The sequence below is a fragment of the Pelophylax lessonae genome (genome assembly GCF_965119305.1).
Source record: "Pelophylax lessonae genome assembly, chromosome: 8".
In the NCBI taxonomy this organism is placed as follows: domain Eukaryota; kingdom Metazoa; phylum Chordata; class Amphibia; order Anura; family Ranidae; genus Pelophylax; species Pelophylax lessonae.
In genome coordinates, this window is record NC_138775.1 from 10,174,767 (window position 1) to 10,190,921 (window position 16,155).

A 16,155-nucleotide genomic window follows, 5' to 3' on the forward strand; every position below is an offset into this window, starting at 1 on the left:
CCCCCCCCCCCCCTTAATCACCACTCCTAGCACACCTACCCGAATTTGCCCTCCTAGAACAATATATTTCCCCTCTACCATATTACTTTTGTAGCACAAATATCCCCCCCCCCCCCCAATCACCACCAAATTTGCCCTCCTAGAACAATATATTTCCCCTCTACCATATTACTTTTATAGAACAAACCCCCTCCCCCCCACTTAATCACCACTCCTGGCACACCTCCCCAAATTCCCTTCTCCCAACACAAATGTCCTCCCCCTAATCTCCTTGTGGTGCCCCTCTACCTCACATGATACCACAGTGCCTTCCTGCCCATCCTTTGTGCCGGCCCTGGCACTGAGGAAGGGTGCTGTGAGGTTTTTAGGAGTTATGTACAGCACCCTGCCAGCCCCTCCCACCAGCCATCATCTGCCTGCATTGCACAGAGAAGCACAGAGTCCCAGTGATGACATCTCTGAGTCTATAATAAAGTAGCAAAAACAGAAAGGATTCAAAAATTCCTCTATCATGTTGGTGAGGGGGGAGGGGAGGAGGGAGGAGCCAGGGAAGGAAAAATATAAGCAGATTAAACTTCAGTTTTAAATCCCTTAATCTTTTTTTTTTTTTTTATGCTTTTTCTTTCTTTAAGCGATTGTTACATTTTGTTATCTTTCCGTTTTTTAATCTGTTTATTTCACGATATTCCCTATTGAAAAAGAGAAACAGATTAATAAGAATGGAGTGCAAATAAAATTGTATTTTAATCCACTTTTTAATCCATTTGCGGCAAACACAAAATAACTCCCAGGAAGGCCTCGTGCAGACGCGCCGCTGCGTTCGCCGGCCCTCTGAAAAACTATGTGAGGTGGATCGCTTTCCAGAGGGCATTTGAAAGCCTGCAGTGCTGCGCCCCAACTGCGTGCATTGCACGGTGCAGCAGAACAGTCGCCGCATGGTCCCTTATCAAAGGTGCTAACTATGCCCGCCCTTACCGCCCCCCCTTACCGCCCCCCTTCTCCATTCATGGAAGCTATTCCCACATCTGCACAGGACCACTGATAAGGGGTAGAATCTACCCCGCCCCCCCCCCCCCCCCATAGAGTGCCTGGGGCTCCATCAATTCAACAGGAGGGACCCCGGGCAGCTTTATGGTGCAGGCAGATCCAAAAGCTACTGATCACAGCTCAGCCCCCCCCCCATCCCCCCCAATCGCCGCAGCCAGCTTCTCCTTCTCTTCCTCCCACCGTACGTCAGCTACAGGGGGGCTACAGGGGGGCTACAGGGGGATCAGTTTCAGTGATTGCCGCCCCCCCCCCTCAGGCTCTCCACTCCTGTCCACGATCCCCTTCCCCTGCAGCATGGATCCCCCTGTAACCCCCCCCCCCATAGTGCTGCTGGCTTCTCCCCCTCTTCTCCCCCCCCAAACAGGTGTCAGCTATGGGGGGGGGAGCACAGGGGGATCAATTTCAGGGATTGCTCCCCAGCCTCTCCACTCCTGTCTACAATCCCCTTCCCCTGCAGCATGGATCCCCTGTAAACCCCCCCCCCCCTTAGTGCTGCTGGCTTCTCCTCCTCTCCTCTCCCCCCAACCAAGTGTCAGCTATGGGGGGGGGCACAGGGGGATCATTTTCATGTATTGCTTCCCCCCCCCCCCCAGCCTCTCCGCTCCGGTCATCGATCCCCTTCCCCTGCAGTATGGATCCCCTGTAATCCCCCCTTAGTGCTGCTGGCTTCTCCTCCTCTCCTCTCCCCCCAACCAAGTGTCAGCTATGGGGGGGGGCACAGGGGGATCATTTTCATGTATTGCTTCCCCCCCCCCAGCCTCTCCGCTCCGGTCATCGATCCCCTTCCCCTGCAGTATGGACCCCCTGTTATCCCCCCTTAGTGCTGCTGGCTTCTCCTCCTCTCCTCTCCCCCCAACCAAGTGTCAGCTATGGGGGGGGGGGGCACAGGGGGATCATATTCAGGTATTGCTCCCCCCCAGAATCTCCACTCCTGTCCATGATCCCCTTCCCCTGCAGCATGAATCCCCCTGTAACCCCCCCCCCCCTTTTAGTGCTGCTGGCTTCTTCGCACAGGGTGATCAGTTACAGGGATTGCCCCTCAGTCTCTCTGCTCCTGTCCATGATCCCCTTTCCCTGCAGCATTGATCTCCCTGTAGCCCCCCTTAGTGCTGCTGTCTTCTCCTCTCCGCAGCAGGTGTCAGCTACAAGGAGGACACAGGGGAATCAGCTTCAGGGACTGCCCCCCCCCCAGCCTCTCCGCTCCTGTCCATGATCCCCTTCCCCTGCATCATGGATCCCTCTGTAACCCCCCTTTAGTGCTGCTGGCTTCTCCGCCTCTCCCCCCCCCCCCCCCCACCAGGTGTCAGCTACAAGGGGGACACAGGGGGATCAGTTTCAGGGATTAGGCATACTTTTTTTGGGGGGGGGGGCGGAGGGGCATTTGTGCTGGGAAGGGGGATTTCAGCAAAGGTGGGAATTTACACTGGGAGGAGGGGGAATTTATGCTTAGGAGGAAAGCATGCAGATTAGTGCTCAGTTTTATTTTTGGGGGGGGGGGATTTTTGCTGACACATAAGGAGGGGGATTTGTGCTGGGAGGGGGATTTGGAGTGGAGGGGGGGAGAGAAGATTTGGGATTTGGGGGATAGGGGGGGCAAAGATATGTGCTGGGAGAGGGGATTTCATCAGGGGTGGATTTTAATTGGGAGGAGGGGGGATATGTGTACTAGGAGATGAGATTTTAAGTGTAAAGGATTTGTGCTAGGAGGGGTGATTTTTTTTTTGGAGGTGAAGGGGCATTTGAGCTGGGGGAATTCAGGGGGATGGGGGCAAAGATTTGTGCTGGGAGGGGGAATTTCAGCCGGGGATGGATTTGCACTGGGAGGAGGGGGGATGCTTTATGCTTAGGGGGAAAGCATGCAGATTAGTGCTCGGCAATTTTTTTTTTTTTGGGGGGGGGGGGATTTTGCTGACACACAATGCTCATGCATCTTGGGGAGCGTGTCGCCCTGGGCTGTAGATGTCCTTGTCCTGGCACTGCCTGCACCCACACACCCATCTAGGCCGGGGAAGGGGGGGCTGTCAGGTAGGCTGTATAGGATCCCATGATGAACAGCAGCCCTGATTCTGTGGCTGAAGGAAGCAGACCTCTCATTCATCTGCCCATCCTCCACTGATAGAGTGGGAACCAATGGTACGGCTTCTATGAATGGAGCAGGGGGGTGCAGCAAGGGTGGGCATAGTCGGCACTTTTGACGAGGGCCTGTGATGAGTTGAACCGCTCATATTAGATTGGAATAAAACCTGATTACAATACACTGAGGAGCTCATCATACATTTATAACACCTCTCTGTTGCGTGATGACGTCACTCCCAGTTGCATGGCATGACGTAGTGACGTCATCACGCCAAGAATAAAAAAGTGGCCGAAGCACTGGAGGGAATGGCTTGCCAGGTAAGTCTTCTATAATGTGCTAATATGATGTGCAAGGATAAAGTAGTATTTTTGAGGAGGGCTGGGTCTCTATATATTGATTATTGATTGACCTTTTATTGCTCCCTGGCAGGAGGTGGATGTGGGCGAGGAAGTCCAGATGTTGCAGGAAAGTTTGCTGGACGTCCTTCTACAGACGCTGCTCATCATCATGAGTAAATCCCAGTCGCAGGAGGCGGTAAGAGGCCAGCGCTGCCCCCAGTGCACCGCCGAGATCACTGTTAGTAACTAACTTTTCATTTCTTCTTTCTAACCCCCCTCCCCCATCCATCTCATCATCCTCCGCGCTCCACCATACTAGGTAGCAGCAGGCACGGGACTGGCATTGCAGGGGCCATGGGCAAGAAACCCGGACTGGTAACATCGGTCTCATGCTTTGTGACTAAGGGGTAATCGTAAGGACATATAAGGGAGGGGGAGGGGGTCACAAGGCAAAGAATTAATTTCTGGGAACAGCAGCTCCTCTTCTCCCCAAACTGACACTTCAGTCATGTGACTGATGGAGGGCTGAATCACAGACTAGTCCTTAATATCTCAGGGACTGTGATGGCAAGATCTCCCTAGAAGAATGGGTAATCTCACCTTTGTGGGAGGGGCAGAGACACAAACTACTGCAGGAAATCTCACCATTGTGGGAGGGGCAGAGACACAAACTACTGCAGGAAATCTCACCATTGTGGGAGGGGCAGAGACACAAACTACTGCAGGGAATCTCACCATTGTGGGAGGGGCAGAGACACAACTACTGCAGGAAATCTTACCATTGTGGGAGGGGCAGAGACACAAACTACTGCAGGAAATCTCATCATTGTGGGAGGGGCAGAGACACTACTGCAGGAAATCTCACCATTGTGGGAGGGGCAGAGACACTACTGCAGGAAATCTCACCATTGTGGGAGGGGCAGAGACACAAACTACTGCAGGAAATCTCATCATTGTGGGAGGGGCAGAGACACTACTGCAGGAAATCTCACCATTGTGGGAGGGGCAGAGACACTACTGCAGGAAATCTCACCATTGTGGGAGGGGCAGAGACACAAATTATTACAGGAAATCTCACCATTGTGGGAGGGGCAGAGACACAAACTACTGCAGGAAATCTGCCCATTGTGGGAGGGGCAGAGACACAAACTATTACAGGAAATCTCACCATTGTGGGAGGGGCAGAGACACAAACTACTGCAGGAAATCTCACCATTGTGGGAGGGGCAGAGACACAAACTATTACAGGAAATCTCACCATTGTGGGAGGGGCAGAGACACAAACTATTACAGGAAATCTCACCATTGTGGGAGGGGCAGAGACACAAACTATTACAGGAAATCTCACCTTGGTAGGAGGGGCAGAAACACAAACTACTGCAGGAAATCTCACCATTATGGGAGGGGAAGAGACACAAACTACTGCAGGGAAAGCTCAACATTGTGGGAGGGTTCTGTTAAAGCTAAACTTCAGGAATTAGACAAAGTCTACCCTTGCAGTGGTCCTTCCCCCACCCACCTCCTGGGTTAAATGCCCATTTGGTCTAGGAGTGCAGGGATAAGGTGTATTAGTTACTCTATCCCTTGGTCCAGCATGTCTCCAGCATTGCTCTCTTATAAAGCTCTGGGCTGTGGGCGGTCCCTTGGCGCCGTCATGTACAGTGCGGGGCTAATAACCCTGCATTGTACATGGAGGGGGGCAGCATGAGGCTGTGTCTGAGAGCGCCTTAGAGGGGCAGCAGTGCTGAGCTGGTCATATAGAGGAAGCCTGGTGTGACCAAGAATAAGGTAAGGATTACACCTATGTAACCCCTCGCCCCTAGACTAAACAAGCTAAGCATTTAATCCTTACAGTGCGGGGGGGGGGGGCATTTCAAGGGTAGATTTTTGTCTAATTCCAGGAGTTCCGCATTGAATACGAATTGAAAACTCGATTATTCAAGCAGAGAAATAATGTTTACATCTTATCTGCACCCCTAAATCACTGGAGTTATCCGGAAAAAACTGCAACATTGTAACAAATGATGCATGTAACAAATGATAAGGTTATAGGTGGGGAATTAAAGCATCTCTCTGGGTTAAAACACTTTTAAATCCTTGTTTTCTCCCCATGAGTTCGCTGATGTCTTCCGGCAAGTTCAGGGAAATAAATTGAGTGATTTCATTATGACCACTAGATGGCGATGACATTCATAGGAAATATTCATATTAGTCAAAATACGGCAAGTTTTCGTTACGGCTGTGTGAACCTTTGTCACATTTGTACAGCAAATCTTTTTTTTTACGAATAGACCTCTTAGTCTCTGTTCACACTATAGCGAAGACAGAAATCGCATGTAATTCGGAACGCACTGCTCTGAAAATCACATGCAATAACTGTGCAATGCTAAATTCAGCCATACAGATTGTATACAGATTGTATACAGATTGTATGGCTAAATTTGCATCGAATTCGGACACAACACGCACAGGACCCTTTTTTCGGCCTGCAGCAGAATCGGATCACATGTTGGTTGACACCTATGCGGTCCAATTCATATCTGAACTGACAGTTCGCACTGCGATATGTGAACTGATCTGACACTCCGTAAAAAAAAAAATTGCTGTACAAATGTGACATCACACAGCCGTAATGAAAACTTGCCGTATTTTGACTAATATGAATTTTTTTTTTAATGAATGTCATCGCCATCTAGTGGTCATAATGCAATATTTTCCCTGATTGAGGTAATTCAGGAAAAATATAACATTATGCTGCTAACAATTGTAGGAAATAATCATATTAGATAGAATGCAGGAAGTTTTTGTGGTGGCTCTAAGAATGTTTGTCACATTTATACAGCTCTTTTTTTTTTTTTTTTTTTTTTTTAATAGACCCCTTTAATTTACCTGCAATGCTTCCTGACATAGAATACACTGCTGTCATTTTTATATTGTAAAAACTCTAAAAACTTTGTAAAAACTTTGAAAACTTTGAAAATTTGATATTCTCATGTTTATCTATGTACATATTCTATGGGTTTCTGTACAGTAAGTGACATTGGGGTGGATTTACTGAAGGCAAATACACTGTGCAGTTGCACCAGAGCTTAGTAAATGAGCAATAGCTCTGCTGACTTCCATCATCCAATCATGTACAAGCAAAAATGCTGTTTTTTTTACTTTCCTTGCACGTGATCAGTGGTGTACACCCCCCCCCCCCCCCCATATATTATATGTACACACGGACCCCCCATATACTATATATACACGGACCCCCCATATATTATATATACACAGACCCCCATATATTATATATACACTGACCCCCCCCCCCCATATATTATGTATACACTGACCCCTATGTGTTATATATACACTGTTCCCTCCCATCACCCCATGTATTATAAATACACTGATCCCCATATAAATACACTGACCCCCAAATAAATACACTGACCCCCATGTAATATGTATACACAAACCCCCATGTATTATATATACACACTGACCCCCATTGTAATATATATATATATACATACACACACACACACACACACTGACCCCCATGTATTATATATACACACTGACACACTGACCCCCATGTAATATGTATACACTGACCACCATGTATTATATATACACACTGACCCCCATTGTAATATATATATATATATATATATATATACACACACACACACACTGACCCCCATGTATTATATATACACACTGACACACTGACCCTCATGTAATATGTATACACTGACCACCATGTATTATATATACACACTGACCCCCATTGTAATATATATATATATATATATATATATATATACACACATACACACACACACTGACCCCCACTGTATTATATATACACACTGACCCCCATTGTATTATATACACATTGGCCCCCAAATATTATATATACAATGACCCCCATGTATAATATGGGGCTTTATGGGGGCGCCAGACAGATTGTCCCCCCCCATAAGACTCAGGGGCATCTTTTGGTGACGCCCAACCCCCCCCCCCCCCCCACTTCTGCAAAGTGCCGCCCTAGGCCTGGGCCTTGTCGGCCTAGGCCAAGATACAGCGTTGCACGTGATTGGGTTCTTTTTGCAAAGTGAAGCTTCACCTCATTTACTAAGCTCTGGAGCGACTGCACTTTGCAAAGTGCACAGCCTATTTGCCTTTAGTAAAATCAACCTCATAGTCTTTTATGTGTGACTGAATTCGGACACTAAATAGAGGATCCAGTGCAAACAGTGATTGTTGTGCCTCTCTGTCCCCTGTAGGGGGAGTATGTCTCTTGCCTGCTGTCCTTACTGCGACTGATGTCAGACACTCATTACCAACACCTCCTGCACAACTTCCAGAGCAAGGAGGAGCTGAAGGTGAGATATGGCGATGAGATGGTATAACTGTACAATCTAGATTGGTTGAAAAAAGTGTGTGGTGGTGATGGTGGGTAGTTGGTGCTTAATTCATGTCAATTCTGTTTAACCACTTCTGGACCGGAAGATTGCCCCCCCCCCCTAATGACCAGGCCATTTTTTGTGATTCGGCACTGCGTTACTTTAATGGACAATTGCGCGGTCGTGCGACGCTGTACCCAAATAAAATTGATGTCCTTTTTTTTCCCTACAAACAGAGCTTTCTTTTGGTGGTATTTGATCTGCGATTTTTATTTTTTGCGCTATAAACAAAAAAAGAGCGACAATTCTAAAAAAAAAAAATATATGTATATTTTTCACTTTCTGCTATATAACATTCCAAATCAAAAAAAATGTAAAAATCTATTTTTTTTTTCATTATTTTAGGCCAATTGTATTCTGTTACATATTTTTGGTAAAAAAAGAAAAAAAAAAACCCAATAAGCGTATTTTGATTGGTTTGTGCAAAAGTTGTCGCGTCTACAAACTAGGGGAAAGATTTATGTCATTTTTATTTATTTTATTTCTTTCACTAGTAATGGCGGCGATCAGCGATTTTTAGCGGGTCTGCAACATTGCGATGGACAGATCGGACCCCTAACTGACATTTAACCCTTTGATCACCCACAGGGTTAACCCCTTCCCTGCCAGTGTCATTATTACAGTAAGAGTGCATATTTTTAGCACTGATTACTGTAGTAATGTCACTGGTCCCCCCCAAAAGTGTCAAAAATGTCAGTTAGGGGTCAGATTTGTCCGCCGCAATGTAGCAGTCCTGCAAAAAATCGCAGATCGCCGCCATTACTAGTAAAAAAAAAAAAAAAAAATGGCATAAATCTTTCCCGTAGTTAGTAGACGCGATAACTTTTGTGCAAACTCATTAAAATACGTTTATTGCAATTTTTTTTTTTTTTTACCAAAAATATGTAGGAGAAAACTAATTGGCCTAAAATGTTAAAAAATTTTGATTTTTAAATTTTATTTTTTTGGGGATGTCATATAGCAGAAAGTGAAAAATATATATTTTTTCAGAATTGTCACTCTTTTTTTGTTTATAGCGCAAACAAAAAAAAAAAAATTGCACAGGTGATGAAATACCACCAAAAGAAAGCTCTATTTGTGGGGAAAAAAAGGACATCAATTTAATTTGGGTACAGCGTCGCACGACCGCGCAATTGTCCATTAAAGTAACGCAGTGCCGAATCGCAAAATATAGGCTGGTAATCAAGGGGGCAAATCCTTCCGGTCCAGAAGTGGTTAAGCAGTAGCAGACAGGACAATTATTGTCCTGATACTAGTGTGAGATTACTGCTTAATATTGGGTTTATTAAGGTGAAATTTCTGGTAGGATCCTCTTCAGACAGTGAGAAGGAGAAACATAAAGGGCACCTGAGAAAGATGCCTCACTACTAGAGTGGTGACAAAAGCAATCATCAAATAATTGGAAAGAACCATCAACCAATGAAACAACAAAACAGGAAAAGTCCATGTAAACGTGAATATAGTGGTCGTATACGACTGCCGAAATACCTCACTACCAGGGGGACCCGAGCCACAGAATGAGAGAAAAAAAAAGCAGCAGTCTCATTACTTTCCCGCAGCGGCCGCACACAGAACATGACTGGAGGAGGTGGGTGGAGCCATTCTAGGCGCAGAGGAGGACAAGGAGGATCCACCTCCGCTGTGCATGCTGGGTACTCTCCTCCAGACATCACTGGTTGCTAGATGCCAGTCGGCTGGCCATCCTAGCAACCAGTGTAGCGCAGAGCCGGAAACTAAAGCAGCTGGCGCCCTCAGAGGAACAAACTGGTCGGGGGGGGTGGGGGGGCTAGACCACCAGGTAAATTAAACTGGGGGGGACAGATCAGGGTAAATTGCCACCCTGCGTGGGGCCACTTGGCAAGTGGGGCCCCCGGGCAACTGCCGGGCGTGCCCATTCGGAAAGACGGCCCTGGGCACCGGGCGTCCTGATCACTTTTATATTTGGCGAGTCGGAGAGGGGTCATTTTGTGCCTATTTTTGAGGCCAGATACTGATGTTGGAGAAGACTTGGCTCACACATCAGGCCTCACATTGGGCACCAAAAAAAGACCAGGCTCACCATAGGCATCACAATACATCTCAAAGCTGTTCAATAGGGTTGAGGTCAGGGCTCTGTGCAAGACACTCAAGTTCCTCCACACCAAACTGGTCAAACCATGTCTTTATGAAGCCGGCTTTGTGCACCTGGCCATCACACCTCCAAGATCATGAAGGAAATCCCATTCCAAAACTATGACCAATAATATGGAGTTGTTCCCACCCACCATGGCTAATAATGTGGCGTTGTCCGCTTTGTAGCTATAATAACTCTTCTGGGAATGCTTTCCTCAAGATTTTGGAGGGTGTCTACAAGAATGTGTTGCCATTTCTGAGGTCAGGTACTGATTTTGGATGAGAAGACCTGGCTCACACATCATACCTCACGTTGGGCACCAAAAAAAAAAAAAAAAAAAAAATAGACTTGGCTCACCATGGGCATTACAATTCACCTCAAAAGTGTTCCTTAGGTTAAGCTCGGGGCTCTGTGCAGGAGACTCGAGTTTCTTCACACCAAACTGGTCAAACCATGTCTTTATGGAGCTGACTTTGTACACAGGGGACAGTCATGGGAGAACAGAAAAGGGTCCTCACCAAACTGATACCACAATTTTAGAAGAGTGCAATTGTCTGCAATGTCTTTTTATGATGTAGTATTACCAGGACCTTTCCCTGGAAAGACCTGAACTCCATCATTTGGAGGAGTGTCCCCATCCTTTGGGCCATATTGTGTATCTGTCTGGAACGGGATGACCCCATCAGAGTTGTTTAGTCATAAACCTCCAAGGTCAGGACTGATGTTAGATGAGAAGACCTGGCTCGCAATCAACATTGCAATTCATCCCAATGGTGTTCAGTAGGGTTGAGGTCAGGGCTCTGTGCAGGAGACTTGAGTTCCTCCACACCAAACTTGTCAAAACATGTCTTTATGGAGCTGGCTTTGTACACAGGGGACAGTCATGGGAGAACAGAAAAGGGTCTTCACCAAACTGTTACCACAATTTTAGAAGAGCGCAATTATCTACAATGTCTTTTTTTGATGTAGTAATACCAGGACCTTTCCCTGGAAAGACCTGAACTCCATCATTTGGAGGAGTGTCCCCATCCTTTGGGCCATATTGTGTATCTGTCTGGAACGGGATGACCCCATCAGAGTTGCTTAGTCATGAACCTCCAAGGACAGGACTGATGTTAGATGAGAAGACCTGGCTAGCAATCAACATTGCAATTCATCCCAAAGGTGTTCAGTAGGGTTGAGGTCAGGGCTCTGTGCCGGACACTCGAGTTCCTCCACACCAAACTGGTCACACCATGTCTTTATGGAGCTGGCTGTGTACACAGGGGCACAGTCATGGTGGAACAGAAAAGAGTCTTCACCAATCTATTTGATGGAGTATTACCAGGACCCTTCACTGGAGACACCTGAAGTTTTTCGTGATAGGTTGCCAGGATGGCAGGTGGAGCCTGACTTATAGAGAGAACTCTCACCTGATGAAAGGCCGCAGTAGCAGACCTGGATGCCAGATAAGACACTAAGGTGAGTACTCTGATAAGGACACAGGTGCGGAGTCTTAAGTGTTAGCTGGTTTTCACCAGAGCCCCTAATGGTGGTGATGGACTACGCAGCAAGCTAGCACCAGGTCGCGATCCCTAGGATCACCCAGCCAGGCAGAGTGCAGGTTCCGGTCCAGAAGTGGAGAAGCAGACAAGGGATAACCAAAAGAGTAGTCAGACGAGCCAAAGGTCAGGGCGGGCAGCAAGTAGCAAGGTCAAGAGGAAGCCGGGTCAAATAAATTTCGGAACAACAGGTACACAGGAACACAGGATCACAAGGAAGAGCTGAAGATAACACAGCAATTACCTGGAGTGACTGCTGTATTTAAATAGGAGGTTTTGGCGCCAATTTAGTAGGCTCAAACTATTCCAAGGTAGCCTCGAACTATTCCAAGGTAGCCTCGAACTATTCTAAGGTAGCCTCAAACTATTCTAAGGTAGCCTCTAGCTATTCAAGGCGCATCTTCTTACGTGCATCTTCGTACGCGCATGTGCATAGGCGTTCGCCGGTTTACGGCGCCAGTGCGCCTGTGCATGGCAGTGGATCCTTGACATAGGTGAACAACAAAGAAAGACATAGTGAAAAGTCTGCTACAAGGCACTCTGGGGCCCAATTCATATGTTTGTAGTTTGAAGCTCCAAAACGCTCAACATTCAGAATTCCATGGTTTTAAAAAGTGCTCGTTCACACCTGAGCATAGTTTCGCTTGAAGCTTTTAGCTAAAAAAAGTGCATAAGCTTCTACTAAGCTGCAAGCTCCAAGTGATTTAGGCCTCAGTAGATTTCAATGGGAGCACCTGAAAATGCTTGGAAAAAAAACAAGCAGAAATGCCCATATCGTGCCGTTTTCTTTCTCCAGTAACTGGCTTTCCATTAGCTAAAATTAAATGAAAAAGAAAATGCTCAAGCCCAGACGCCCAAATAAAAGCCCATGCAAACACCAAAAGAAGACAATCAAAGATTCTCAATTGTGAATGCAGCCTGATGGTTGAAATAGTAGATTGATGGTTTCAGAACCCTAGGTAAATGATGCTTTTGTACTTTCGATTCATTTATAGAAACTGTAATGATGGTATCCCAGCGAGGCATCTGGGTGGTATGTGGGCTGCTTCCCTCAACCGAGGAACTGCCATAGAATCCTGATAGTGTAATTAATACTTAAATCTGAAGTTCGAAGCATCACACCAAAAGTCCAAAATGGAGTTTTATTGCAGACATATATTGGGTGCAATAGTCAACGCGTTTCAGGGAGGGGGTGGCACACCTCACCCCCTTCATCAGGGCTTAAAAAGATATGGAATCAGCTTGAAAAACAAGGTTAGCCTAAACCCACTGATGAACGTTACAAAGGTTTTCCAATACATAGTTTAAATTACAGTTTGAATCCACACCAGCTGATTCCATATCTATTTTAGGCCTTGATGAAGGGGGTGGAGGTGTGGCTCCCGAAACACGTTGGTTAAAAAAAAAAAAGTTTTGGTTGGAGTCACTCATTTTATTTTCTGGCATTGTGACTTAGCATTAACACCAAAATGATTTAGATGTTCTTTTATGCGTTTTCTTTTTTATACTCAGGAATTCCTGCTGAAGATTTTCTGCGTCTTTCGTAACTTGCTGAAGTTGAGCGTCTTCCCTCCAGACTGGACTGTAATGAGGCTGTTGGCCAGCAAGTAAGAGCCTACCGGGCCCGTTGATTCTAGGGCACAACGGGACGATCACAACCTGACAAAAAAGACCAAATCCATGCTAAACTTTTTTCTTAACAGTGCCGAAGGGTTGGAACGTCAGTTCTTTACATGAGCCCAGTGGGGAAACTTCCGCCAACTTCCTGCTCTAACCATGGGACAGGAAGAGAAGAGAAATTTCCACATTGGGAACACAAACACATGTAAAAAGCTGATGGAGATTTTCTCCCTTCCACGTTCCTCTAGACCAGTGATGGTGAACCTTGGCACCCCAGATGTTTTGGAACTACATTTCCCATGATGCTCAACTGCACTGCGGAGTGCATGAGCATCAAGTGAATTGTAGTTCCAAAACATATGGGATGCACAGGTTCGCCATTACTGCCCTAGAACTAGAAATAAATTATTTTTGGCTGGATTTGGGCTTTATCTGCAAAGATCACTAGAACATGATCACCAATGGACTTTTCCTTTTTTTTTTTCAGCATCATCGTGACGACCATCCAGTATGTGTCACCCGCCGTACACAAGAACTTCTGTGAAGGAGACTTTGATTTCAAGGTAAGTACTACAGGAACCTACGGTAAACTATCCAATGTGGCCAAGGGTGTAATTACGCGTTGGACTGTTTAACCCCTTGTCTACCCAGGTACATTCATAAATGGCATGGTGAACAAGGGGTTAAAGCAAGCTCACGGCTGCTGCTTCTGCTGCTGCTGCTGCCCAATCACTTGGGGCTCAAAAGTATGCTTCCCCTCCCTCTTGCCAGTGGCATCATTTGTGTTTCCTGCCCAGAGAAACAGGACTGCAGAAAACCGCTACTACAATGCCCCCTGTAAGTAATGAACCCAGAAGTGATGTGTATTGGGTCACTTCTGGGTTCAGAGCTGTAATTCCATTGTCTACTGTAGCTAAGGGATGCAAATAATCAAGCATGTCCCCTTCTTAATAAGCTGCAGTGGAGGGTACAGATGACATTGGGTGCCTGATAGACCCCTGATGCCTCCATAAAGAGGACCTTTCACCTACCCATGCTATCACACAGGGGGGCTTATTAGCTTGTTAGATTATGGGGCTCTGAATGTGTGCTCCCCTCCCTCCTTGGCAATGGCGTCAGCTTTGGTTCTTCCCCAGAGGAGCAGCACTGCAGAAAACAGCTACTACAGTTAGAACAAGAGGGGATCCAGGAACGTCCGTTCTGCGATGCCCCCTGCAACTAATGATCCCAGAAGTGATGTGTGTTAGGTCACTTCCCTCGTCCCTGTTCAATTCCTTGGCTACTGTAGCGGAGGATGCAAATAATCAAGTAAGTAAGTGCTTGATTAGCTGCAGTGGAGGGCAGGGGAGACATTGGGGGGTCTAATAGACCCCTGATGCCTTCATAAAGAGGACTTTTCACCTACCCATGCTGTCATATAGGGGGCTTGTTAGATTGTTAGTGTCAGGAATCATCAGCAGAGATGCCTACACTTAGGAAACTGGGACTAGATTTTGTATATTTAAAGTAAAATTTATTTACAGTGAAACCAAAACCCATTCAAACACCAGCAAACATACAGATATAAGTGAACTAAAAACCCAGTGACAAAATAACTAAAAAAACTAAACATCCTAACTAGCGAACTAACTATATACAATATATATATATATATATATATAAGGATCACAGAAAAGCAGGCTACAACTGGAGGTCCAGGGAACATATAGAAAGGGGGAACCAAATCTGGGATCAGGAATGAGGAGGAGCAGGAACAAGGCAGCAGGGTTCAGGGTATAGGTACAAGGCAAAGAGCACAATCAAGAGCAGGAACAGGATAAAAATCTAGCAATATCTGGCAGCAAAGCAAAACACTGGAGTGAGGGGGATATGTAGAGGAGAAACGAAACACCCTCCCAGCAGCCAGCATTAAACACCCTCCCAGCAGCCAGCACTAAACACCCTCCCAGCAGCCAGCACTAAACACCCTCCCAGCAGCCAGCATTAAACACCCTCCCAGCAGCCAGTGTAAACTGATTACTGGGATATGCTGGCTGCCGGGAGACACCCACTGGTGGACACTGGAACTACAACCTTCCACACTGGAAAGCAGTTTTACCAACAGGTGATTCAGGTCCTGACAGGCTTGTTAGTTTGGTATACAGTGAATCCAGAAAGTATTCACAGCGCTTCACTTTTTCCACATTTTGTTATGTTACAGCCCTTTTCCAAAATGGATTAAATTCATTTTTTTCCTCAAAATTCTACAAACAATCCCCCATAATGACAAAATGAAAGAAGTTTGTTTGAAATCTTTGCAAATTTATTAAAAATAAAAAAGGGAAAAAATCCCATGTACATAAGTATTCACACCCTTTGCTCAATACTTTGTTAAAGCACATTTGGCACCAATTACAGCCTCAAGTCTTTTTAAGTATGATGCTACAAGCTTGGCACACCTATTTTTGGGCAGTTTCTCCCATTCTTCTTTGCAGGACCTCTCAAGCCCCATCAGGTTGGATGGGGAGCGTCGGTGCGCAGCCATTTTCAGATCTCTCCAGAGATGTTCAATCGGGTTCAAGTCTGGGCTCTGGCTGGGCCACTCAAGGACATTCACAGAGTTGTCCCGTAGTCATTCCTTTGGTATCTTGGCTGTGTGCTTAGGGTTGTTGTCCTGTTGGAAGATGAACCTTCGCCCCAGGCTGAGGTCCAGAGCGCTCTGGAGAAGGTTTTCATCAAGAATGTCTCTGTAAATTGCTGCATTCATCTTTCCCTCCATCCTGACTAGTCTCCCAGTTCCTGCCGCTAAAAGACATCCCCACAGCATGATGCTGCCACCACCATGCTTCACTGTAGGGATGGTATTGGTCAGGTGATGAGCGGTGCCTGGATTCCTCCAGACATGACGCTTGCCATTCAGGCCAAAGAGTTCAATCTTTGTTTCATCAGAGCAGAGAATTTTGTTTCTCATGGTCTGAGAGTC

At 46.3% G+C, this 16,155-nt stretch overlaps 1 protein-coding gene across 2 annotated transcripts in view; it reads left to right on the plus strand.

Moving 5' to 3' along the window:
- Window positions 1-16,155, plus strand: part of DOCK3 (dedicator of cytokinesis 3) — a 276,655-nt gene that overhangs the window by 203,392 nt on the left and 57,108 nt on the right. For both annotated transcript variants that reach the window (XM_082265832.1, XM_082265833.1), the window contains exons 26-29: window positions 3,554-3,700; window positions 7,740-7,838; window positions 13,086-13,180; window positions 13,681-13,756. In XM_082265832.1, coding sequence (XP_082121958.1) covers window positions 3,554-3,700; window positions 7,740-7,838; window positions 13,086-13,180; window positions 13,681-13,756 — 417 coding nt within the window. The remainder of the gene's footprint in view (window positions 1-3,553; window positions 3,701-7,739; window positions 7,839-13,085; window positions 13,181-13,680; window positions 13,757-16,155) is intronic.